The sequence below is a fragment of the Pituophis catenifer genome, unplaced genomic scaffold, assembly GCF_029215685.1.
Source record: "Pituophis catenifer annectens isolate HBS135680 unplaced genomic scaffold, rPitCat1.0.hap2 SCAF_3, whole genome shotgun sequence".
Classification (NCBI taxonomy): domain Eukaryota; kingdom Metazoa; phylum Chordata; class Lepidosauria; order Squamata; family Colubridae; genus Pituophis; species Pituophis catenifer.
Window position 1 is genome coordinate 49080227 of NW_027256883.1, and position 27402 is coordinate 49107628.

General features: G+C 35.7%; 1 protein-coding gene across 1 annotated transcript in view; it reads right to left on the reverse strand.

Moving 5' to 3' along the window:
• LAMA3 (laminin subunit alpha 3) overlaps nt 1-27402 on the reverse strand; it is a 134772-nt gene that overhangs the window by 78094 nt on the left and 29276 nt on the right. The window contains exons 8-26 of the mRNA XM_070942340.1: nt 26945-27063; nt 25136-25226; nt 23830-23961; nt 22686-22739; nt 21278-21319; nt 18747-18884; nt 18333-18379; nt 16415-16514; nt 15440-15492; nt 13951-14056; nt 13079-13178; nt 11635-11791; nt 9513-9645; nt 7053-7195; nt 6369-6469; nt 6116-6269; nt 3734-3894; nt 2558-2666; nt 238-329 (exon numbers count right to left, since the gene is read on the reverse strand). Of these exons, the coding sequence (XP_070798441.1) occupies nt 238-329; nt 2558-2666; nt 3734-3894; nt 6116-6269; nt 6369-6469; nt 7053-7195; nt 9513-9645; nt 11635-11791; nt 13079-13178; nt 13951-14056; nt 15440-15492; nt 16415-16514; nt 18333-18379; nt 18747-18884; nt 21278-21319; nt 22686-22739; nt 23830-23961; nt 25136-25226; nt 26945-27063 (2032 nt within the window). The remainder of the gene's footprint in view (nt 1-237; nt 330-2557; nt 2667-3733; nt 3895-6115; nt 6270-6368; nt 6470-7052; nt 7196-9512; nt 9646-11634; nt 11792-13078; nt 13179-13950; nt 14057-15439; nt 15493-16414; nt 16515-18332; nt 18380-18746; nt 18885-21277; nt 21320-22685; nt 22740-23829; nt 23962-25135; nt 25227-26944; nt 27064-27402) is intronic.

The following is a 27402-nucleotide window of genomic DNA, read 5'->3' on the forward strand; positions in this document are numbered from 1 at the left end:
AGACAAAATGGCATAATTTATCTAGAGGAAAGTATCAGCATCATTGGAAAGTCTTAAGATCAAATAAGTCTGACTACTTCAATCAAGGTTTCTTACGTTAGAGTAATGGAGTGATAGCTATGTTGCACGATGGACATTGTAAATAGTTCCAAAATGCTGAGCAAATGGAGAATATTCACATTACTAAGTCTTAAAGTTCAACTTCTATGAGAAGCAAAAGGGAAGGAAGCATTTTACCTTGAACCATGGATATGTGTTGTAATGCAATAAACTTGAGGTTCCACATAGTCCAGAGAAAAATCCTCAACTGGAATAATGCAAATTTTATGCTAGGAAAGAAAGACAATGTGTCTGTTAACTTTTTCCCCATTAACAGGAGCATTTGAAAATGGGGGCTGCATATTATTTAAACTTCTACTTATGCTTCTAGAAAAAGTAAAGATACGAAAGCTTTCTAGCTAAAAACTAATCCGTTTGTTGAGACTTGTGAGCACAGGACTTGTTGGCTTAAAGCTTTGCCCTACAGTATTTTTGTATTTAGAAGGATGTGTGAGTGCACTATGAGTGCAGCATGGTGCATAGAGAGGAGCTCATTACATGGGATTAACTTGGCCAACATTTACTCACTGTATTGTCTTAAACTGAGCAGCACTTTTTCGTGTGGCTGTTGCTAAAAATAGGATCACCAACATGATTGCCAATGTCCAATGACGGATATGGCACAAGAAGAAGAATTGTCTTAAACAGCTTGTTTGCTTTTATTAAGGAGAGAAGGAAGACACAGAAAGATTAGCTCTTCATATACCAAAAGGTGGCAGTAAAGACCTTAGAATACAAACTACCATATTTGAATCTTTCAAACAGAGGAATCTCTAGAAAAGTGATTGCTTTATCTAGTGTACTGTGTGGTTCCAGAAAAGCCATACATTTGCAGCTTGACTTTCTTTTGAGACAGGTGGCTCATGTGGGGATTTCCTCTAGGTAAGCTGAGAGAGAGAACTGGTTCAAAGCTACCAATAAATTTTATGGTCAAATGAGGATTTGAAACTAATTAAGTGACCTGATGTAATTTCCTTATCACCTGACCCATCTCAAGACCCATCACAAGAATCTCACTTGACACACCAATACCCGGAGCCCTTATAAACAGAAGAACACTGACACATAAGATGTTACCTAGCCTGGTAATGAAATGTTCGGAAACTAACCTACAACCTTGGAGAATGAACTTTCACCCTCATCCTACACCTGAGCTATAGATATTCACCACTATTGCAAACTAACTAATTCCTCTTGAGTTGTCTTGTGCATTCATAAAAACACATATACACAATCATATACCTATATCCTGAATGATATAGGTATATGATAGTGATAGTTAATGATAGTGACTAGGACCAGCAACCCCATTGCTAAGTAATGCAGCTGTAAAGTATGACATCTTGTCTCCAGTTCGAGCAGAGGGTTAGACTAGAAGACTTCCAAGATCCCTTTCAGCTTTGTTATTCTATATGGCTGCATTGATTTACAAAGGAAGTTCCAGCAGTTCCATTTACCATTGTTAGGTGAATCCCACATGATTTTTAGGTGTGACATCATGTGATCACCATTTATGACTCCTGCCAGCTTCCCCACTCACTTGTTGGAAATTGGCAGTGGAGGTTGCAAATAGTGATCACGTGACTGTAAAACACTGCCATGGGATAATTGCAAGCTGGTTGCCAAGCACCTAAATTACAATCATGTGACCACAGAGACACTACAACAGCCGCAATGACAAGGATTAATTGCAAGTCCTTATTCAATATTGTTGTAACTGTTAGATCAGGCGCAGGAACAGAAGACGTGACCAGCTCGATACATGTAACAGCTTTATTTACAATGTAACAAGTAAAAGAAGACTGCTGGCGCGCTGCCGGAGCTCTCCTTATATTAGCTCCCGGCAGACGCACCGCCCCTAGACAGGGATTCAAATCTCCCGCCCGATGGCTGGCAGCCAATCAGGGCGGATGTCCTTATAAGGACATAACACTCCAGTGTTATGTCCTTATAAGGACATCCGCCCTGATTGGCTGCCAGCCATCGGGCGGATGTCCTTATAAGGACATAACAGTAACTTCAGTCACCAAGCAATTAGTTGCTGAACAAAGACTACCTATATTCTCTCCTGCACAGACGAAATACAATATTCACACATACAGTCATATACATGTATATTTACATTTATATTTCTCATTACACTTCTTCTTAATTCAGTCTCCTGTAGTAATGATAACAAGAAGTAAAAAATGGCTGGAAATGTAGAAAAACTGGATTTGGGGTTGGGAACAAGACCATTGATGGACAGAAGGATATAAAAGGAGATGGACAGGCAGCAAAGGAGAAAAGTTAGATAGAATCATGACAACTGAATAAAGCTATAAGAGAGACACCAAAGCAGATATATAGAGCAGAAGGATAATTGGTTGAGCTGGAATAAGATAGCATTCTATATTTCCTATATAAAATAGTTGCATATTTTCTTTATATTCTGTTCAGGAAAATATAAGAAACTCACCAGTAGAAAATCTATAGCTGATGATCTGAGATGTAATGTTGTATCAGCCAAAAGGTCAAAAACTGCAATACGAGCCATATCATCGATCACAACACTGCGACACAGGAAGCTGGAATAGGTTTTAAAAGTAGTTAGTAACTAAGTCCTAATATTCTCCAATTCCAAAGAAGGGGTTTTTTTCTGCCTTGAACAACTTCTCTATGAAGCTATCACCAAATGCATGAATTACATATCAATTTTAAATTAAATAAAGAAGCCCACTGCTTTCAATCAATACATGCACATTACAGATTTCAGTTCACCATTCAGTTTGTTCTTCTATGGTAGGCCTGTGAAACAGCTGGTATCTAAGGCTATTCTACAAATACATGCCTTTACAAAACATGACAAAAAATGTTAACACAAGATTAACTTGAAAAAGTGTCACAACCAGGGTGGACAGATTTTAGGACTGTGTGGGATACAACAGAAGTCTAGTAACTAAATCCATGTATTAAAAAGTGCTGAAGATGTGTGTTCAAAACATAATGAAAAAGATATGTTGAGGTATGTATTTAGTCCAGGAACACAGGGTAAAAAAACCCAAATTGTGCTTTTATACAGCTGCCCCATAATTCCACTGCTGGTTTCATTTCCCAGTCTTCATGAGTGATCATATAAAGAAATGTTTAAATTATTGCTATAGTTCAACAATAGAAATAGCAATCAAAATGCCTTTCATTCCTCTGGAAATCATCCCCTCATGCAGGATGCAAATATAATAATATTAATATCAAGAAGTAGAATCTGAAACATCTTCTGCCCTTTCTTAGCTTAAATTTGTTGAGGATATTTAATATTTTAAAACTATTTCTATATTCTTTTCAGTGTAACAGGAATGATTTTAAGTTTTTACACATCATCCACACTTCAATTATTTAAGAAAAAAACCCTCTTAATTAACAGTATGTGTCTAATTGCATGAGAAAGAAACTACAACTGTTTTCTTGAAAGTAGAGGCAAAGAACTGAGCCTAAAAACAAACATGTTATTTAGAGTGCTATTTTTATCAGATAAAATAAAGGAGATAAAGAAAAGGACTGCATTGGAAACTAAGAACCCCAGGAAAGAAGGAAGAAAGACAGGTATATTTAGATTATTAAAGCCCAAAACATCAACTTATTACATTTTTCTTACCTATATTTGCAGCTGTATATATTAATTTTAGCCTCCATCACTTGTCCAAGACTTTCAGTCTGTATATTGCTGACATACATTAGATCATGATCTGTGACATACTCAAAGATGATTACATAGCGGCCAATTTGGGGAACCTTCAGTTTGATCTGTAGATTCACCTAAAGAAGATTCAAATCATGCTTGGATGCTATCAGAACAATGGAGGGGTGGCTACTTCATGCACTAATTATCACCTCGGTTTTTAACCCATAACCACAGACCTGCGGTCATAGTGACCGCAACAGTTTTCCAAAACGTTTGGAACACCCCTATTTTTAGACATGGACCATTCTGGTTGTGAATAGCTTTTGTTTTCCTGCCAATAAGTGTGTATGCAGCATCGCACTTAATTAAGTTATTTGGTGTTTTCTGTAGCGGTGTTTGAATTTGAATTGTGGTCATTTTGACCGCAGATTTTCATTAACATATATATTTTTTATAATGTCGGGGCCACATTTTCTGCCAAATAGTGTGTGATTTGGTGACCCAAACTTTGAAGAAACTGTTCTAACATGGTATGAAGAAACAGAGAGTGATCTGAATGAAGTAGAATCAGATTGCAATGAAAATTTTGTAATGGATGATGAGGAACCCACAGCCGCCACCAATTCTGACATCAGCGAAAACAACAACAGGTAAGGTAGAGAGACTAGCTAATACCACAAGAGATATCTGCAAGGACATAGACACCATGTTGGAAGCTAAATGTATAGGTAAGTATAAGTATTAACCCTGGAGAATGGAGAAGAAAATAGGTATTATGAAGCTCCTGATGAAATTGATGACCAGGTACAATCTACATCATGCAATAATTTACATAGCAAGAACAAATTCAAATGGTCTTCTGAACCTTTTGCAACAATAGATACAGAACCACTAGTCACAATATTGTAGTGCAATTATCTGGACTATGGCCAGCAGCTATAGCGGTCATTATGACCTCATGTCTGTAATAGTGTAGGCGAAATAGTCCATCTGTGGTTAAGGGTTAAAGCAAAGGAGAGTAACAAGGGAAGTAAACCTGTAAATGCTTTTTTGCTAGGAAAATAATAACTATTTTCTTCTACATTCTCCAGAGTTAATACTTTCCCTATACATTTAGCTTCCAACATGGTATCTATGTCTTTGCAGATATCTTTTGTGGCATTAGCTAGTCCCTCTACCTTACTTGTTGTTGTTTTTTAATTAGATTTTTAGTACAATGTTGTAAAAGAAAATTCTAGCATCTGGTGTCATCTTTATACAGTATTTCAGAATGCCTCTAGGGCTTACATGAGTCATAAATACAAAGATGGTGGATGACTGCATTCACTGGTTCACCAACCTGCCCAGAAAAAGAGAAGCAGAGTGATTGGGGTATCCTGAAGCCTAAACAGGTAGAGGTAGGGCAACCACATCAGTTTGACTTCTAGTAAAGAAGTATTTCATAATTATTCACATCTACAATGGCAGTCATAAAATAAGCTCCTTTTTGGCCATAGCTTTGGGAGAGCACCCACAATAGAGCATTAAAATTATCAATGTGCACATCGATCCAGAAAGAAGATGCATAAAACAAAAACGTATCAATATGGCACATGCTGTGACAAATCTATAGACAAACAAGGAAGCTATTAGAATGGTATATACAATTGTAATGGAATGTGTGGATGATCTTGGAAAATGAGGGGAAGAGATGTTGCCTAGGAATCAGACAAGAGATGCAGGAGCCCCAGTGACTTAATAGTCAGGAGAAGAAACATAGGAAGGACCCACCCTAATTTATCAAACAGTTATAAGTGGTGGTGGGAAGTTTGTATTTTTAGACTTGCAAGATTCTGTTAATGTAGTCTTACAATAAAATAGAATTAGTTCATCTCGTTGTGTTTCCCGTCTGATTTACCTTGGAGGGGTAACAACAGCTCACCTTCCCTTAACCATTCAGAGGAAAGAGATACAGATGCTACCTTTTATCATGCCCTGTTTTGAGGGGGATGGTTATATAGCAATATCAACAGCACTTAGACTTATATACCACTTCACGGGGCTTTATAGCCCTCTCTAAGTGGTTTACAGAGTTAGCATATTGCCCCCAACAATCTCAGTCCTCATTTTACCGACCTTGGAAGATGGAAGGCTGAGTCAACCTTGAGCCAATCAGGATCGAACTCCTGACAGTGGTCAGAGTTAGCCTGCAATACTGCATTCTACCCATATACACACACACCATGGAGAAAAAAAGAACTGTCTCTACAGTATTTTTACACAATATATATCCTCTGTGGTGTTTTCAATTACAAAAACTGCCAGGAGATACTATAGGCACTATGTAACCAATTTCATTCTATAAGGATAGCTTACCCTTTGACCACTAATACGAGACATCACTGGATGTTTGACCGTTGGCTGTTGGAAAGTTGTTTTTTGGTATTCTCCCCCATGCAAGAAAAATGTTACCTCTGTACCAAAAACACAGCGATATTTGTCCACTGGCAAGTATTCATACTGCAAACAACTTGAAAATAAAAAAAGAAAGAAAGTGTTTAACTGGATCATCATCATAAATTTTAGAGATTCATAATAAAAGACCCATTAATGTCCCTGAGATACTAACTTATCTGTTGTGACATATCCTGAATATGTGCAAGGCTGTACAACTGGAAATTGCAAGATGGATGCTTCATAGTAGTCACTCGGTAAGAGGACTAGGTAATCCTAAAGTGACAGAACAATACTAGCATAAGCATATCAATAGCCATTAATGTTTATATGAAAATGTCAACAAAATTACCCTATAAAACAGATTTCTCCAGCCTGTGCTTTCTGAAGAGATGTGAACTTCAATTTCCAGGAATCTCAATAACAGAGATGTTGGCTGGGAAACTGGGAGCAAAAAGTCCACATCTCTGAGAATACTTAATTTAGAGAAGCAAGGTTCAGGCTAAAGTCTGTTCAGGATTAATAATATAATTCACATATCACATAGCAGTTATCAATCTATATGTTGTCTACCCATATTGAAACAAATTTCTAAATAATCCTATATGCAATTGTGGCTCAAAAGCACAATTCTATATTCAACATATCCATCAGATTCCTACTGCCTTTACAGGGATGAATCTCAAGTATAAGTCAGATTCTACTACTAGTGCTTGAAGCATGTGCCTGACTCATTCTTTACACCAGTGTGAGATTTCATTTTCTGAATAGACATTTCCCTTGTATTTGTTTGGGAGTACTCTAACAGAGAATTAATTTCTGAAAATATAAATATTATTGTGATAGATCTTCTTCTTACCAGAAGTATACCCTCTACCCTGATTTTAAACATCCAAGTTCCAGGTCCCAATAAAAATGAATCTGCAAAACCTTGTCCTGGAACAGTTACAAAAGCTGGCTCTCTACTGAGTGGGAAGAAGATGTCTTTGCTCTGATCCATCCCTGATGAAAAACAATCAAATTAATAATTTATTGAACATTATTCATCCAACAATAACATTACTTAATTCAAATTAGACAGTCAGCCAGTGAAGGGGCTAAGGAAAGGACTCAGATACATTTCCATACATGATCTGCCAGCATGGACACCATTCCTTGGAGAATCTGCAGCCTGATTCTAAGGCAATGATCTTAGATAAATAAAGTGTGATTTAGAATAACAGAACAAGCGATGTGTCCGTATTTCCCCCTGCATCCAGCTTTGGAGCTCACATTTTGTCTTATTAAAGCTGGAGTTTCCTGTGACATCTGAACTTCAGCACCTTTAGTTAATTTCTGCTTACAGATAAAATCTTGGTTTGTAAGCAAATACTAAAATATAATTTCTATATGAATGTTGTGTGAAATAAGTTGGCAGTTGGGATACAAGAACCAGAGTTGGACAATAAAATGAGGAAACCAAGTTAGACATGAACATGGAGACAATTACTTTATTCTCAGGTAAATAAATTAAAAAATGTTTGCTGCTAATGGTAGTTTCACTCAAACAAAAATAATCCTAAATTTAGCCATGAAGCTCGTCAAATGCAAACTTTATCTACTTCATGGCAACCAAGTTAAATTTTCCAGTAAATGAATGCTCAAAAAAGTTATCAGCAGTACAAGATGTCCGTCAACTGTAACTGTCTCCTAATAGCACTCACAATCTACAGCTTTAAAGATATATAATTCATCTAGTCTAATGTTTCACAAACAAGCTGCCTAGGGAATTCTGGGAGTTAAAATCCACACATCTTAAAGTTATCAAATTGAGAAACACTCATCTAACCAAAGCTCAATATATGTACCTTTCACATTGTATTAACCTCTCAGACAAAGCACCCATATTTCAAGTTCTAATCCCTGTCAAATAACATAGCTTGCTACATAGGAGCTGGAAATGGTAGCTTTTAAAGGCACATGATTAAAGCGAAAAGCAAGTCTGCCAAAATCACTTTTCCTAAAAGCAACTTAAGAAACATCTGTCAGCACTAAAGATCTAATAATGGCAACCACAGAGAAATATGGATTAATTATGAAGATCGTGAGCATGACATGCACATGTCGGCATCTTTTGTGACAATAAAGGATACTAGAAAAATACAGCAACTGAAAATTGTTTAATTTGCTGGGTTGTAGGGCTTGTTTTCATAAACACTTGTTCAAAGACAAGTAAAAAATTTTTTAAAGGAAGAGCATGACAACTGAGTAGCTGGGGGGCTTTATACTTTTCTTTAGTTTGACCCTGCTTATATCCAGAGTGATTAAAACAATTTGTTCTGGATTTGTGACCAAATAGGATATTTCTGCCACTTTTATGTTATAATTAATTATATGTCACTTTTGTAGCCATAAATAAGGGCAGACAGATCAACCATAGCCTAGTGGAGATGCCACAGAATTTTGAACTGAGTCAGGGTGCCGATTCAATGTATTGCCTAGATTCAATGTTTAAATTTGGTTATGTGAACTTTCAAATATCTTCAAAGAAAACTGTGATTTAAATCACTCAGAACACATATTTATGATCGCACAAATCACTTAACTAATAACAGAATTATCCTATTTTCTGAGGTTAGATACTATGTTGAACTATGTAAATAGGCTGGCATAGCGTACTAAGTCAAATGCACATAGACAGACTCACAAAAGGACAATTACCACTAATGAAATATATGGTGTTAAAAGCAAGCAACTCATGGTCTTTAAGAAAACTGATTAAACATGTTGCACAAGCACAGTCTATATGTGGGGGATGTGGGGGAATAATACAATATGCATGCAGGAAAAAGCCTGGTGGCGCGGCAGACTAAAGCACTGTTATTAACAGTTATTAACAGTTATTATCAGCTGCCTGCAATTACTGCAAGTTCAAATCTCACCAGGCTCAAGGTTGACTCAGCCTTCCATCCTTTCAAAGGTAGGTAAAATGAGGACCCAGATTGTGGGGGAAATAAGCTGACTTTGTATAAAAATATACAAAAGTATGAAGGCTATTGCTTAACGCATTGTAAGCCGCCCTGAGTCTCCGGAGAAGGGTGGCATATAAATCATTTTTTTTTTTTAGAAAAAAAAAAGGAAAGAAAATGCATGGCTGATACAACACCTATCAGAAGCCTGCCCAAAACGAAAGCTAACAAGATCAAGCACCGAGTAAGAGACTACAAAATGCACAAAACTCATTGGATTATGTAAACAAGCCTTGTTAAATACACTCTGAATTGCACTAAATTTCATTGCATGTCATTCACCGAATTCTACATCCGTCCTGCTTACCTACCTTTTAGGGTCCGAGATTGATAAGCTGTTATGTGGCCAGATACTATTGCAGTTCCAGGATTTATATACCTCAAGATAACATGAAATAAATAGGGTTTTGGTTTCTTCACACTCAAAGTTATCCTGACTTCATTCTGTAAAATGGAAGTTAATAAAACAAGAAAAAGATAGACAGCCATAAAGTGCCAAAAGGGTAAGCCATGCAAGCAAAATATTCAATATCTATAAGGGGAAAAAAGATCTCTCTCTCTCTCTCTATAAATAGATACAGACATGCCGCTGAATACATAGAGAAAGAAGCCTTTTCTGAAGGAAGGAAGAGAGAAGACAGGCAAACCTAGCAAGAAATGTAATTCACTTACAAGTGTTATTAGGGTCAAAATGTTTTCCCTCAGCAATTGAGATCTTCCCTTTAGAGTGTTTTGAAACCAAGCTGACATAGTGCAGTACTAGATGGAAGAGCTTAGGAGAAGCCACAGTGACAGGAACTACCACCTCTGGCTGGGAAAATAACAAGCAAAGAAGAGGACAGGAAAGCAAATTACTTAATACTACCACCGAAAGACAGGAAACATCTAGAAACATTAGAAAATGTAGCACTATGGGTAGACTTTACTCTAGGTCCAAAAAGAATAAAACATTTCCCAATGAAACCCAATCAAGTATATAAACTGATATATTTAGATACAATGCCTTATTTGTCAATAGTCTGAGGCTCATCGCCAAGGTTACTTTCTTATATTCATCTTCCTGAGAGTAAACCCCACTGAATTCAGGGTCTTCATTTCTGCTATGATTGCCAAGTGAATCAGTGAGGGACTGTTATATCATGTAGTGTTATCCAATTACTTTGGTGAATCAGTGCCAAGTGAATCAGTGAGGGACTGTTGTATCATGTAGTGTTATCCAATTACTTTGGTACTAATTTGTTGAAATATTGCATTTGAACAATCAAATATTATATACTTTGTATTATGGCCATTCTCTGGCCAATTTTATATTAGATATTTGAAAAATAGGGTATTTCCTCCTTTAATACATTAATATTGTGTTATAGCTCACTATCATTAACAATATAGCCGGAAAGAGTTCCATACATTATGCCTCTTATAATTGTTTGAAGACAATCATTTTCTTCAAAATCATTCTTTTTATTATGTTCATAGAAACGTAACAATTTGATTTCAGGTATATTTGTAATGAAAACAGAGCATCACCTCCATTTTTTCTCAGAAGTCTACAAATAAGTTAATCCTACTCTCAGTGTTCTTATTTTCAAATATGATGTTGACCAGTACAGTGAAAGCAGATGGGCTGTAGTCTCATGTCCCATAAATCAATGTCACAGAAAATAACCAGGAATAATTCCCAGTGTTGTCAACAAGCTGCTTTCAATTTAAACATACTTATAAATTACATTTTAATTGGTGTTTGGGCAAACACGAATTTCTAATGCTAAATCCCAATGCTAAATAAATGGATACTGCTAAAAGTAATTCAATTAATGAATCAAAACCTATAGGTAATTTAATTTCTGAATATATTTCTCCTTTTTTGTGATTAGACTACCAATATTTTTTTCATATAAAAATTCAGGTTTTGTAACACACAATTACTTTTAGTAGGTTGAATTCTATTAATTCCCAACACTGCTGCTGAAAAAAGGCATGTCAAATGTTTCTATATGGCTGTAGAAGAACCAAGATTTATATAAAGCCTAATTATCTAATTGTTCTGAAAAATTGTTATAGGTATATATCAATCTGCTGTTCCAGGATGTCTTAGTTACTGCTAAGAAAATTAGATGGAATCATCACCTCGGTCCTTCTGCAAACAGTATAATAAAGAGACCAAATTTTATTGAGAAATGCTGTGTTTTCCATCTCCTTTTTCACCACCTAAAACAGTTTTCCTAACCTTGTTCATTTCAAATGTGTTAGATCACAACTATTGTCTTTCCTGTCTTGATAGATGACATGATCCAACAAATCTAGACAGGGAGTAGACAAAACTAAAGAAAGGAATTTAAATCTGTGAAAACGATTCCAGTAGGATTAAAGAGATGGTGCAGTCAGACCAGGATTAATTCACACAACATATCTGGACCAAAGTAAAGTACATGCCTGTATTGAAGACATCTGCACATAACCTCTCCAACTGAAGCCAGGAAATTCTTGAGGATTATAACCAAACCGGACTCCTCTTCCATTAGGAGATGTACCATCCTCAATTTCAAACTTCATGTGATGTAAATCAGGTAGATAATAATTCTTTTCAGGCCTTTCATAAATGAGAGAATAACAATGTCTTGCTTCCTTTTTAAACATTAATGTGTTATATATTAACATAAGACTCTACTGGGTCAAATATTTATTTAGCATACTGTTTTTCACAAGCCATTGGAAAATTTGCATTTAAGACAATAATTTTCCTCCTGCTCATAGGATCCCTAGCAAAGTAGATTGTCCCTATACATGAAGCTTTAATTTACTTAACATCGACAATATATTTTATCATTTATTCAGGCACCATATTTCCTGCTTTGTCTTTAAAAAATAACTTCAAAATAATCCAAAATTCAAATCATGCTATAACACATGAATATTTAAGTACATAGTAGATAATATAAAAATTGAAATAGCACAGCTCTTACTAGCAATCAGGATTAGCATTCATCTCAGACTTAAACAAAACTGCCTTCACCAAAAGCAAAACTAAAAAGAAAGGAGTAAATGGGCAGCTTGTTGGGTGAGATTCACAACCGGGGTACAGCCCCATGAAATCCATTTGGGAACACAGTACAGGCACAGTGGTTAGAATGCAGTACTGCAGGCTACATCTGCTGACTGCCAACTGCCAACAATTCGGCAGTTCAATTCGCACTGGCTCAAGGTTGACTCAGCTTCCATCCTTCCGAGGTCTGTAAAATGAGGACCCAGATTTTTGAGGGCAATATGCTGACTCTGTAAGCCTCTTATTGAGGGCTATAAAGCACTATGAAGAGGTACATAATTCTAAGCGCTATTGCTATTGCTACTTAAATATTGAAACTGTTATGTAACCATAGCTCATTTCATACTACATTATAAATCATGAAGCTTACTTCTAGATAGAAAATGTCTAATAATGCCTAACAAAATACACTTTGTAATTATTCTGTTTTTCTTTTTCTTTCTTTTTCTTTTTCTTTTTTTAAAATTTATATGCTACCCTTCTCTGGAGACTCAGGGCGGCTTACAATGCGTTAAGCAATAGCCTTCATACTTTTGTATATTTATATACAAAGTCAGCTTATTTCCCCCACAATCTGGGTCCTCATTTCACCTACCTTTGAAAGGATGGAAGGCTGAGTCAATCTTGAGCCTGGTGAGATTTGAACTTGCAGTAATTGCAAGCAGCAGATGTTAATCTGTTAATAACAGTGCTTTAGTCCACTGTACTACAGGCTCTTTCCTTAAACCTTGTCGGTTTGTTGCAATATGAGGAAAAAGATACGTGGCTTGTGATTTTCCTGATTTGCATAATGGAAGAGGGATGCCACAAAAAAAGTCTTCCCATTTTACTTACTCCATACAAGTTTTCCCAATTATGTGCCTTCTGCACTGGCAGTCACCTGTCAGGTCATTGCAGACATAACTTACAGACCCTCCCACATCACATTTGCATCCTGCCAGTGAAAAATAGAATCAAATTAAATTTTGGTCAGATAATAAACACAACACACTACTAGAAGTACTATAGGTTTCTATAGAAAGAAAGATAAACAAGATGTTTTTCAATTACAGAATGAGAAGGAACGTTGGAGACCATCTCATTTATAAGAAGTCTGGATCATATGACACTTCCAATACAGGTTTGTCTTGTCTTTTCATGAGGGTCACTACTGAAGAATACACCATTATATTCTAAACGATTCTCATATTAAAGTCTAAAATATTTTGCAAAACATTGAATATTTATTATATTAGCTATCTATTTTAAAATATATCTTATTTAAGCAAAATATTTATCGAAAGCTACAATTATAAATGAGTTTCATTGTATTACACTATAGCCAATTTATGAATGGAAGCTTTGTTGGATGCTTGTTCTGTCTTGCCCTTGCCTCTCTTGAAATACCTATTCACTAACTGAAGTTGATTAAGGTGGATTAACCTCCTAGATTTTACTTAAAAGGCTCAGAATTGTATGAGTACAAGATACTCAAAGCTGTTATATAGCAATAATACATAAACCAGGGGTGGGCAAATATGGCCCCTTTATGACCTGTGGACTTCAACTCCCAGAATTCCTGAACCAGCTTGGCTGTCTCAGGAATTCTGGGAGTTGAAGTCCACAGGCTGTAAAAGGGTCACAGTTGCCCACCCCTGACATAAACAATCTTTTCAGAAATGTATTATTCTGTATCAAAGTTTTGCTTTTAAAAAGCCATACTGTACCTTGACATCCAAAATAATTTTTGGTTTCCAGGCCATAATAACCAGCTTCACAAGTATCACAAGGATCTCCACAAACATTAGGTTTGCAATAACATTCACCACCCAACTATAAGGGGAGAGTTGGAAGGAAAAAACCAAGGAGAGTTTAAATCTTTCCATTGATATCAACAGCAGCACAGAGGAAAGCTTTGGACATTATGTGGTAAATGGGCATATAGACACAAATAGAATAGTTTATTGGATTGCTTCATTAGAAATGTTTGATGTCCTCCTACAATTCAGAAAACAGGTTCCAAATTCTCTCGTGAATTTCCATTAACTTGAAACTGCAGCCACTCTATAAGGTGAAATATATTGGAAATTGTCCTGAGAATATCAAAACATCAATATGCTATTAAGTTCTATTAAGTTCATTTCTTCACAAATTCCAGGAGTCACAATCTGAGAGTCCTCCATTAGTGATCCTTCCTAATGAGTTCTGAAAGAAGATCTTTCTCATTATTGATAAGAACGAGAGACTTTTTATGGAGTGCTGAATTTAACAAATAATCTACAACTTGAAATGTAGTTATGTAGTTATGTAGTTTTTTTAGTGTTCTCCAGAACACTTACAGTATGATAAAGAAATTAAAAAGCAATGGCAAAAAACAAAGCTGTATCACTAAGGGAACATCTGTTTCTATGGATAGACTGTTTAAAAGATGTTATGAAAGAGCAACATATTTTAACTGACAACAATGAGACTGAATTGAAAATGAATTTTCAAAAGTCAGGCTACAAGAATGACATGGAAAACAATATTACACTGAGCATGCAAAAAAACCCAACTTGCTGATGTCTTAAAAAGATATACAAATAACAAACTAAGACTGGATAGTTTTCATACCTTGAGTTTTAGAAAAGAGACTTGTTAAAGTTTCAAAGAATTTTGTGAGAAGGGACAAAGAAGAAATGAAAAGAAATCAAATTCCAGTTCATTGTTTGAAGGAAATAAAGATCAAGATTGTTAAAAAATAAAAGGAAGGAATATGATGCTGGTTTATTTTATCAAGATTAAAATGGATATGTTGTTCTATCTGATAACCCTTAATGACTTTTTCTGATCAGGACTGAACAACAAGACTTTAAGGATTTGTTTCTGGATTATGGATAGGATATCTGAAGAATATATTTATTGTATTTTAAGATAAAGTAATAAGCCATTAAAATTGTTTATACTTGTTCTGAAGAAGAAAAAAGTTGTTTATTTATATACTTCCATTTTTCTTTACTATATTTTTTTCTTTCTTTTGGGGAATTTCTATTTTTTCTTTTTATTCTTCTATTTTTAAAAGAAGTTTGTATTCGTTTTTATTATTGTAATTTTAATCTTAAATACAAATATTTATAAAATAAATTTAAATTGTTTTTACTTCATAAAAAGACTTCTGTAATTTTTTAAATGTAAAACAGAATGTAGGTAAACTGTTAGTAAATAAATTGCTTTTACCTGCTGACATTCTCTAATACCACTTAGTACTCCAGCTACATCACACTGGCAGTCTGCAAAAGGAAACAAAGTTATCTGAATCCCAGCTAATGAGAACTTGATTATAATACTGGGATTTCCTAATCAAAAGACAAATCCTGGACATCTGAGTTCTGGTGGTTTTATACAGCTGATAGACAGATTTTAAGTTTCTCCATAATTCTTAAAAAAAAAAAGACCAAAATGATGCACCAGTACAGAGTATACAAATTTTCAAGTTCTCCAAACCTCAGTTTCAGGCACAATGTTAAAAATAATGGAGAGAAGGAAGCAAGAGTCTCAAAAGATTAGAACAGAATAAAATTTTTGAATTAAATTAAAATAGCATTTCCTATTTCAACAATGACTTCAAGATGGTGGCAGTGGAGAAGTACAAGAAATAAACCTGAGATTTACCCTGAAATTTCCATACTTACTGGGATTCTGAGAGATGGCAGCAATTGAATCATAAACTTTCTCTCTTATTTGTTTTTGGTTGTGCTAAATATCAACTCTTTTCTCTAATGTGTCTGCTGCAAACATTATTTTCTTTTTTCTAATCAAACTTCTTTGTCCAGCATTGACCATCACATTAATTAATAATGTCAGTTCAATACTGATTTCTATTTTGACTGAGGCAAGCACATTACTATATAGATGATGTGATTATTTGTGGGAGAAAGAATACACTACACATCCATTTGCAATGTATTGCAAAGTATGAATTTTGCAAACTACATTAGAAAGCGTTTTGCAACATAAACAAAAAGCAAAATCTCCATGAATGTCTAGTGTTACACACTGAAAGGCCTCACAAACATTTCAGTAGCATGGAACCCCTCCATTCTACTCTATTCTTTTCAAGGCTGATGACGACAAAATAGATTTGGAAAATCTCAAATGGTCTGAAAATAATAGGAGGAAAATAGATTTGCTTTTCATTATATGCACAGTTACCTATACATCCATAAGGATTAGCACTGGCCAGGTTCCAGTAAAGTGGCTTACAGATGCTACAGGTTGGGCCTTCTACATTTTGTAGGCACTGGCAATAGCCCTAACGATGAAGAGGAAAATACATTTGTTAATAAAGAAAACTAAGGGTCATACATGCTAATAATATAGAAAAATGAGATAGGGAACAATTTTAGAATTGATTTAACAAAAAAGCTGTCAATTATATCTACAAGTGATCCTTAGTCCGTAACTATTAGACTATAAAAAGATAAAGGTTCCCCTCGCACATATTTGCTAGTTGTTCCCGACTCTAGGGGGCGTTTCAAAGCCGAAGAGCCAGCGCTGTCCGAAGACATCTCCATGGTCATGTGGCAGGCATGACTAAAGGCCAAAGGTGCATGGAACACTGTTACCTTCCCACCAAAGATGGTCCCTATTTTTCTACTTGCATTTTTTACGTGCTTTCAAACTGCTAGATTAGCAGAAGCTGGGACAAGTAACGGGAGCTCACCCCGTTACGCAGCACTAGGGATTCGAACCGCTGAACTGCCGACCTTTCAATCGACAAGCTCAGTGTCTTAGCCACTGAGTCACCACATTCCTTTTTATTAGACTATACTGACTGTAATATTTGCTGGACTCAAAAGGAGAGCTGAGGATTTTATATCAAAAAGTGGGAAATCTTACAACAGATTACAATCTTAGAAATTATTTAATATAGAACTCTTCCAACAAGGACAAGTTTTCTAAATGGCACCAAAAACACTAGTATATGCCACAGAGTGTTTCATGGGTCCTTGTCCTCTTAATCTTTTTATGTTTTACATAGAAAATAAACAAGATTGCAATAGCAGCTCAGGTTTTTTGTCTGGAGAAAAGCAAGTAGGGTAAAAAGAATCATTCAGGGCTGATAAAACTGTTTTATGTCTCCCATGGCAGCCATTCTGTGAATGGTTAAATATCCCACACAGCTATTTTGCCAAAGAATCCATGACATATTGTTGACCTTTCATATGTGATTATTAGCTCAACAAAATTGAGATTCCTGGACATTTCTGAATGTTTAGCCTCTATTTAAATACTTCTGGTGAAAATGCTTCCTATTATTGCAACAGAATATTTTATTTCCCACTATCAAGCAACTCTTATGGAATAGGTCATGGGTGTCAAACTCAATTGAGTCACGTGACGTATTGTAACCTATCGCGATGTTTTTTGCCTTTGCGGAGCTTCTGCACGTGACGTATCTGGCCCACGGACCACCAGTTTGACAGCCCTGGTATAGGTAGTCCTTGACTTACAACCACCAAAGTTACAAAGGCACTGAAAATAGTGGCTAATAATTCGTCTTCACACTTATAAATGTTGTAGCGTCCCCATGATCGCATAATTAAAATTGAAGTGCTTGACAACATGTATTTATGATGGTTGCAGCATCCCGGGATCATGTGATCACCATTTGTGACTTTTTCAGCTGGCTTCCAACAAGCAAAGTCAATGGGCGAGCCAGGTTTGCTTAAAACCATGATTCATTTATCAACTGCAGTGATTCACTTAACAAACCATGGCAAAAAAAGTTGTAAAATTAGGCGTGACTCACTTAACAATCGCATTCTTAGAAATGGAAATTCTAGTCCCAATTGTAATCATAGTTCAAGGACTACCTGTAACAACTTTTTTTTCCTAATCTTGAAATTAAATAAACTTCCTTCTACTGGATCTGCTAATTTAGTTACTTGAGTTGTTTTAGACACCTGTAGATGATTTATATTCTTTTTCACAGATTAAATTTACCTACTTTTCTGATTTATCTGACTTCTTTGTCTATATATTCAGTACTACCTTGGTTAATTATTCTTTTTAACTGATATCCCTTCATGCTATTTATATAATACCATACTAATTATATAATACTTACAGAATAAGGATCTCTGGTTCCAGCAGGATCACATTCATCGATGACCCCTTTTTAACAATTTTAAAAAAGGTAGTATTATTCTCAAAACTTTACTTTTATCAATTTATACAGGAAGTTCAAGTTCAAAGAATTTCATCTTGTTCAACAGTGACTCACTGTTTATCCCTACAGCAGTTTTCTTTCAGAATATGAAATAATCATTTATAATCTGAAAAGCATTTCTCTGTGCTGAGTCAGGACTGACCAAAAAGCCCACTCAATTCAAGATTCCAAACATTTTATCAAAGGCAATACACTTCTTTAGAAGGTATGGTGGGAGCTGAGCTGATCAAAATCTTCTGATCTCAGACAAATCCATACCAGCTGCTGACTGTACAATGTTTCTATAAATAAGACCGTCCTTGTAATTCTTACCTTGGCAATAAGGAAAAGCACTACTTGTTGAGATACATCTGTCACACTGCTGGCCTATGAAACCAGGTCGACAATCACATTGGCCTGAGGTTGGATGACATGTGTCTTGGTAGGAGCCATACATTGAACACTGACAAGCTGCAAAAAGATGTTAATTTTAGAAAGAATGAAGGAGCCATATGATGGGTGATATGCTATCTCCAAATTCTAAGTTCTCATCTTTTGGTTTACAAATCCCATCTTTCCCAGTTGTTGGCATTTCTCTCTAAAGATTATATAATTCTAATTTCCCATCACCTGAAGGTCAGAATTTGGAAATCATTACTTTTAACCTTTTTCCAGCGTGATTGTACACATGCTTTACAACTGCTCAAGGAAGCTATGATTTTTTCTTTGTGGAATAATGCATTCCACATTTCTCTTTTGGACACAGGTATATAAACTTGGTCAATTCATTTATTGTAAGCCCTATCTACAAAAGTAAGCTCTTGAAAAAAAGGAAAGCTCTGTTCCTATCATATTAATGTCTCCATTGGAAATATTGCAGTTAAGTCAAAAAGGAAGAAAATCAGGCAAATGTGACCAATGCTAAGCTGCTTTGCAGGGCTCTGAACCTCTCATTTATCCCAGATGAGAAATGACACAGTTCAACAGCAATGAAGGGCCATAACAAAAAACTACATCTGCAAAGAATGACAAAGAAATATTTAATAGGTAAAAGGATTCATGTTCTACACATAAAAACCTTCGTATGTGGAGGCAGACAAGAGTCAGAGTGGACAGAACGATGATGGAAAGTGGGCAGGGCAAACTAAGGTTCTCTTTTTTTTTCTATTTGTTTGTACTATACCAAGCTTATTTTAAGATTGCACTACAATTTAAGCAGGAAATTACCAACCACTTTTCAATAATCATTCAAACAGAGCTCAGCAAAGCAGTTGAACCACAGAGGACTCCAGGGATCTCAGAAAATTTTAGATCTATAACTATAATGCTTCTTCCTACAGGGTAGCCATTTTTGAATGAGACTAAATTTATCTCAAGTATTGAGGAAGCTGCATTAGACTTCAAACTCAGAAAGCTAACAATACCTATTAGGAAAAACAAATACTTTCCAAAAACTAGTAAGTCAGCTAAATGTTACTTGTAAATCGAAGTGTCTGAATGAAAAGGCAGAAAATAAACCTGTTTACTCAGATCCAGCACCTGGGGGATCTTAATAACCAAGAATAACTGGCTGTATTTGGATCCAGCATAATTTGGATGGCAAAGACCATTGCCCTAGGAGCCACATATGTTGTCCACAAATCCAACTACAGCACAGTTGCATTCTAGATGAGAAAAATAAGAAATTAATTTACTATGGTATTCTGTTTAAACCTTTAATTTCCTTTTGTCTCTCCAAAGCAAATTTCAAAGAAATCAATGAAACCTAATTTCTGTGGGTGAAGGGATTATTTCCTTCCCTGAAAAAATATGCTGAATTTAAAAAAAGGAATAATATTTTTTCCTTGTGTTAATGTTTATATTTAAAAAACAAACAAACAATTCTTTTCTATCTCTGTCAATTGAGCCAATGAAATAGGTACCAATTTACCACACAAAAAGTTTCTTATGCCTTTTCCTCCTACCCAGGTCCCCGTATATTAATATATGCAGGGTATTTGGAAACTGGGAGGCCTCCTGAAACGTTCCTATATCTTTCTCTCTGGTGTATGTTAATTTAGAGACACTGCTGTCCATGTGGGAGACATGCAATATGCAGCACAGAGAATTGATAGCATCAGCATAGCAGTTCTAGCATATACTCCAAGTTTTGATTTAGTGCAGGGATCTCCAACCTTGGCAACTTTAAGACTTGTGGACTTCAACTCCCAGCCGAGCTGGCTGAGGAATTCTGGGAGTTGAAGTCCACAAGTCTTAAAGTTGCCAAGGTTGGAGACCCCTGATTTAGTGGATAGTTGATTCTGTCTGTAGGTTAAATCTTGCCTTTTGATCTGAAAACCTTTTTTAAAGCACAAATATTTCTGTTTACATAAATAAATGTGCCTCAGTTTTAATTTAAAAAAAAAACCTTTTAATCTTCAGAAATTTGAGAACCCTGAATTAGAAGAAAATTCAGTTCTCAATATATTTTATGACACCTCAATGACTGTTTTAACTTGCATTCATTTTTAAACTTTCTAACCTGCCTTTTCACCTGATGAGTGCCATTTATAAATGCTTAAAATATAAAAACAAATCATAATCTACTTCAACAGAAAGGATAATGGAAATACCCAACTGCACATCTGTCACAGATAATACCCTGAAATCTAGTCTGGCATTGACAATGAACCTGTATTGTTATCGCAAATATCATTATCAAACACCCCTGAGCTATAACATTGTCAGGCTGTATTTAAAACAAATGAATTTAAAATGTTAACAATAGCTATGGATTTCAAGCACAACAGGAGTGAAAAAAAGTCTCCCAATGATGTTCTTCAGCAGTTAACTTTGGCATTTCCCAGAAGAATAGCAAAACTTACGCTGACAACGTGTTCCAAAATATCCTGGTCTGCAACGACTGCCTAATACCGGAAAAGAGAAAAGCATGACAATGTTACAGCATTTGTCAAGAATGTCTTGATTGATTGAAGTTGCAAGGTTGGGAGAGGTTGATGCTGCCTAGACAAAGCTCTAAATAGCTAAGGGAATTGCAGAGTAATAATCCAGGTGCAGAAACAGATGTCAGATAGCTTCCAGTTAAAGATTTCCTGTGCTAAGAAGCTTCCTATGCCAGAGGGCCCTGTGATGGATAAACTCTTAATAAGCAAAGGTTGACATCCTCTGCAGGTGTCTATTGGTGTAGTTGTACAGTACTTGCATATGCATTTTTAAATATATGTCTGTATGATATACTTTTAAAATTCACATGAAAATACCATTCTTCTCAGTTGCTCATTCTGGCTTAGACCACTCCCACCACTAGCCTGAATGAACTCAGTCATCAGAATATAGAGAATTATTTAGGCTAGTTATCTATCTGGCTATGTTTGGGTCTCCAGAATCTCAGGCCAGAATATTTCACATCACTTGCTCCCATGGTACAGTATTGCAATGGGATAACAAAAGTTCAACCTCTGGAAAGCATTGTATTCTATCATTTGATTATAATCTTGAGGAAAAATGGACATAAGAATGTGAGCAATGCCCTGCTGGATCAGACCCTTGTCCCATCTATCCCAGTAGTCTGTTCTCAAAGTTGCCAGTCAACTGCACAAGGAAACCCATTGGTGTTCCAGCAAATGGCCTTCAGACACAAGCATACTGCCTTCAAGACTAATAGCCAATGATCTGCATGACTTCCATGAATTGGTTCAACCCTGTTTTGAAGTCAGCTAAACTTCAAAATAAGGGGGATTATTTATTTGCTAATGCAATTTATACACCACCCAGTTCCAAATGACTATTGCAATACTGTCCAAATTTCACAACCAACCAATAATCAACGAAAATCAAATTAACAAGTTCCTAAACAGATTGGGAAACTGACTAGTCTAGGTTATGAAAAAGACTAGATGAACTTGTAAAGCTGTGTAGAACAGAGACTGGGCATTTTGCAGCAAAATTTATGTGGATTTACAGACAAGTCTGTCATTTAGATTTAATACAGTCACTCTCTCCAATCACAGATAAGGTCAGTTAAAAACAAACTATTTTTTTAATTTGCTCTAATCAGCATATGCCTGTTAGGTAATGATAGATAAGGATGGAAACAGCACTATTTAAATCTGCATATCATGCCCCTATACATTTGTGGACACTGTGTTCCACAGTTTGGGAGCTATTCTCTAAAAAAAACCTGTATCAATGATGCATGTATAATTGATAATCTGTTAGTAAATGATAAGTTATAGACAAAAAAGTAAGAAACAAACTTGCCATCAATATGACCAGGGACTGAAGGGATTGCTGGTTTCTGAGTTGTAGCTGGGGAGATAGGAATTCCTTTTAAAAGAAGAATAAAAGAAGCAGCCATTTAGATAAATAACCAGAGACAACAAGATCATTTACTATATTTTTTTATACTGTGACTGGTCTACCAAGGCCTGTTTAAACGAACCTGGGGAGAAGGAGATTTTAAAAACCTTTTTAAATCTCTTATTATCTCAGTTGTCACCATTACATCACTCTTTGTTTCAACATCTTCTCTCTTCTCACCACAATAATTTCCTGGGTCTCACCTTCTCTCCTCAGCATCTCTACTTGATTCATTTTCCCCACTCTGTCTGTTCTACCTCTCTTCCTCTTGTTCCAATCATCCTTTCATGGCAAAAGTTTGCCTTCCATGACTCAGCTGTTTCCCTCAACCATTTTTCTCCCTGTACCTTATCCATCTCTTGCTCAATATTCACCTTTCCTTACCTTGATTTATTCTTTCTTTCCAATAAGAATTTTCTCTCTCACAAGGTGAGAAAGAATGAGGACTGGCTGTTGAAGGATACCCTGCAGTTTTTATTCAGTCAGAAAATTTTGTGGAATATCATTTCCTTCTCCCTATTTTTTCTACCAAGGTAATTATATTTCTAATTCAGACCCTCTCTTGTTCCATCTTCTTCATTTTCAGCTTCTGCAATATCTCCATGTTAGCAAATACCTTGATATTTATAGCAATACTTCAAAGCAATTATTCTTCTACTATAATGTGTCATGATCACAGTCCATAAGTGCTATGGTTGCACTAGACTGAAAAACAATTATAGCATTGGAACATCAAGCGAGGAAGGAAAAAATTAGAAGTGAGGAGAGCAAATTCATCCATGTTTAAAAATAGAGTGGCCTGCTTTCCAATCTAGGTAATTAATCTGTCATAGAGATATAACTCCAGATGCTTGTTGTAGAAGTTCAGTTTTAGCTCATATTTCAGAAAAGACTACTGCATAACAATAAAATAAAATATTTATCTCCTTGCCTTATTTGGAAGTATGACTTAGGAATAGCTTAGAAATAGCACTTGGATAAAAACGAGTGTAAGAAAATCTTGAATAAAACAATGGGTATTAATTTAAAGATTCACTGGACGTGCTGTAATACTCACGGTAACAGAAGGGAAAACTAAGGTATCCATCAGCACACCGATCACAGGTTTCACCCTGATAGTTCAGCTTACAATAACAGTGACCTGATCCTTCTTCACACCCATTGGAATGTTCAGGGCTACACCTGCAGGCTACAGGAAATGACATCATCAAAAGCTTTCTTCAAATACATTTATTTCCTGAAGTTTACTAGAATTATAATAACAGGAATTCCTACTGTACATCAGATTTTGCTTTGGCAGCAATAGATTTAATAATTATAATATTATTTTTTTTATCTTGAAATGCTGTGTGAAGCTTATCACATCAATATCCTTTTAAGTACAAAAACTTAAATCAGCTACAACTACATTCTAGAAGGTTATTGATAATACAGTGATCTGAATCATTTATAATGGTATCAAACACAGTTTGATTTTATATTCACCCCACTAGCTCCCATATTTTAAGGACTCTTGTAATGGAATTGTATGACCATACTTTTATGTCTCTTTCAATGGAGCCCTTGATACAATGTTTCCCTTTATTTTGGCATTTGTATTCTGCTTCCATGGCAGCTTACCAAAAACCGTTAAAACAAAGTAAAACATTGTTTAAATCATACAAGTGCACACACAAAGAATGTGCCAAACAACAGAACCACAGCAGTAAAGTGAGATTTTTTTTTTAAAGGTCGCAATAAATAAGGAATGGCCTTTAGTTCCAAAAAGAACATGAGATTTGATACTGTACAGGTGAACCTCATTGCACTCTATAGACAGAATTGTATATAGAGAATAACCATATACATTCACTGAAAACACTTTCCTTATGGATACTTCTCTAACTTTTAAAAATTGGAGGCATCCAGAGAAACTTTCTAAGATGGTCTAAAAGACAGACCCAAAAATAGGTCCCTTAGCTGTTAAGTTCTTCAGAAGAACTACACCTCCCCATGAAGTGCCTTTAAGGATAAAATGGCAGACCATTTAGTAATGTGACCTCACTTGCAGCACAAATGATCAGATTCAAATTATCCTACTTCAGATACATTGTGAGGTACTGGTACTGTCTGGTACAGGTATATGTCTCCTTATAGGAGATATATTAAAAATCAGAAAGACCAAAACATACAAAAGATACAATTGTCCAACAGGCTTGGCATTTACCATCCTAACAGAGAACTTTTCCCATGTAATCTAAAATAAAAAAGCATTATAGGTAGTATAAATAAACTTCACATGTTAAAATATATTGAATCATTTTTTCTTATTAGCATATATTGAGGGGAAGGGGCTAGTACAAAGAATAGAAAAATTGACATACGTATACATCCATACACTGCCGTGACTGGAACACCATATGGACGATAGTATCCCTTTAAACATTTCTCACAATTTATACCAGCTGTGTTGTGCTATGTGGGGTAAAATGCAGAAGAAACTAGCATAAGAGAAATGCAATCAGAAGAAGAGATAAACAAGAAACGATTTAAGTTTTAGCAACTTTCAATTTGTTTCCACAATAAGGAAAACGATTGATGTAGCAGAAATTCAGTGACTTGGGATTTCTGTCAATGTATCAGGAATGCAGACTGAAACAGGAATGTTACAGTATGTTTAGGTTCAACAGAGATTAGCAACATTTTCTGATATAAAATCACATGATTTTATATAATATCAAAGGGCATCAAGTTTAAAGAAAAAGGCAAAATAAAATTAAAAATGGTTACATTATCATGAAATATCTGAATATGAGATCTCATCAAATTTGGGGGATTTCTATTTTTTGGTTTTATTCCAACATAGCATTGATATAAAACACTTAAAATTATAACTATCAACTATAATAAAAGCAACCTTATATGGAAGATGAATTCAGTTCTAGGCAGCCTATTTCAAAAGGACAGAAACAACTATTCAAGCTCAGAGGACAACCAAGATGGTTAGGAGTCTGCAAAACAAGCCCCACAAGGAACAGTTCAAGGATGTAACCTAATGAAAAGACAACTGAAGAGAAATGTGATAGCACAGAAATGGAAGTAGACATATTTTCTATTACCCAAAGAACAGAGCCAGAACCAGTGGGTTAAAACTTAAAGGAAATAAGCTCAGCTATGCATCAGGAGGAACTTTCTACCCATTAAAATTGTTTACTGATGGAATAGACATACATAGTCTTCAAATTAAGATTGTAATGGTGTCGTCCCATTACAATACATTCATATATCTTTATTTATTTATTTATTTATTTATTTATTTATTTATTTATTTATTTATTTATTTATTTATTTATTTATGTAATTTATATGCCGCCCTTCTCCCGAAGGACTCAGGGCGGCTTACAAAAGGAACATAAAAATTACATAAACATTAAAATCAGTTTAAAATTGATTAAAATAGATTCAAATTCAAAAAAATTTTTAAAAAATCAACCCTACGGATTCAGCCCATTTGGTGAAAAAGCCACGTCTTCAATTCGCGGCGGAAGAAGAGGAGGTCAGGGGTTGTCCTGAGGCCGGTGGGCAGCCCATTCCAGAGGGTTGGCGCTCCCACAGAGAATGCTCTCCCCCTGGGGGCTGCCAGCCGACATTGTCTGGCTGATGGCACCCTGAGGAGGCCTGCTCTGTGCGAGTGCACCGGACGATGAGAGGATGGCAGGAGATGATAATGGTACAGTACATTCATATATCTTAATGACTAAAATTTTACAACCTTTTTTGCACCGGTCTTTAAATGAACACTGCAGTCATTATGCAAACCAAAGGTTCGCTATGGACAGCATTTTGTTGAAAACTGAAAGTGCCGGATTTCAGCAAAGCCATAATAAAATGTGATCACATGACCATGGGACAGCTGTAAATGCAGATGTGTTGCTGGGTGCCTGAAGCTCAGTCACGTGACTGCCGAGAGGGCCCAGTCACTATCTAAACCATGTAATCATAGAAATAGGCCTGCTAACCTAAAACAGTTCAATTCTACAGAATAGTCCTGCATAGTTAGTAATCAAAATTGAATAAAGCTTTTAGTGATAGAAAATTACTTTTTTCTCTAGCCAGAACAATTGAAGTTCAGCATGCCATTTTGCAACTTTCATGTACTTATCAATCTACAAAAGGTGTTACAGGGGATTTACCTGACAGTCAATGCAGACTCCTCCCCCTTGATACCGTCCATGAAGATTTAAGCTTTCTTTACGTCGTTCAACCTCACGATCATAATAGCAGTCAAGGGCGTGGCCATGACAGTTGCAGGCTGAAAAAAATGGTGGGTTAAAATTCTTTTTAACAAAAGAAGAAAATGAGCAATGGAACACTTATTTAAAAAAAAAAATAGCATCACAAATTGCACATACAACCTGACTTTTTCACAATCAGCAGCAAGGCAGATAATATGTGCTCAGCTTGAATCAAGAAGCATTCCCACCTACCAACTTTAATCAAGTTAGCTTGACACAAGAGATAAAAAAGACTATTTAATTCCTCTAGAAAATTACAGAATCACAAGTCAAATCTAAAGAAATACAGAGCCACCGTGGGATTCATATCTGTTTGTTTTACTTACCATTTACATGATTGTTATTATTATACAATG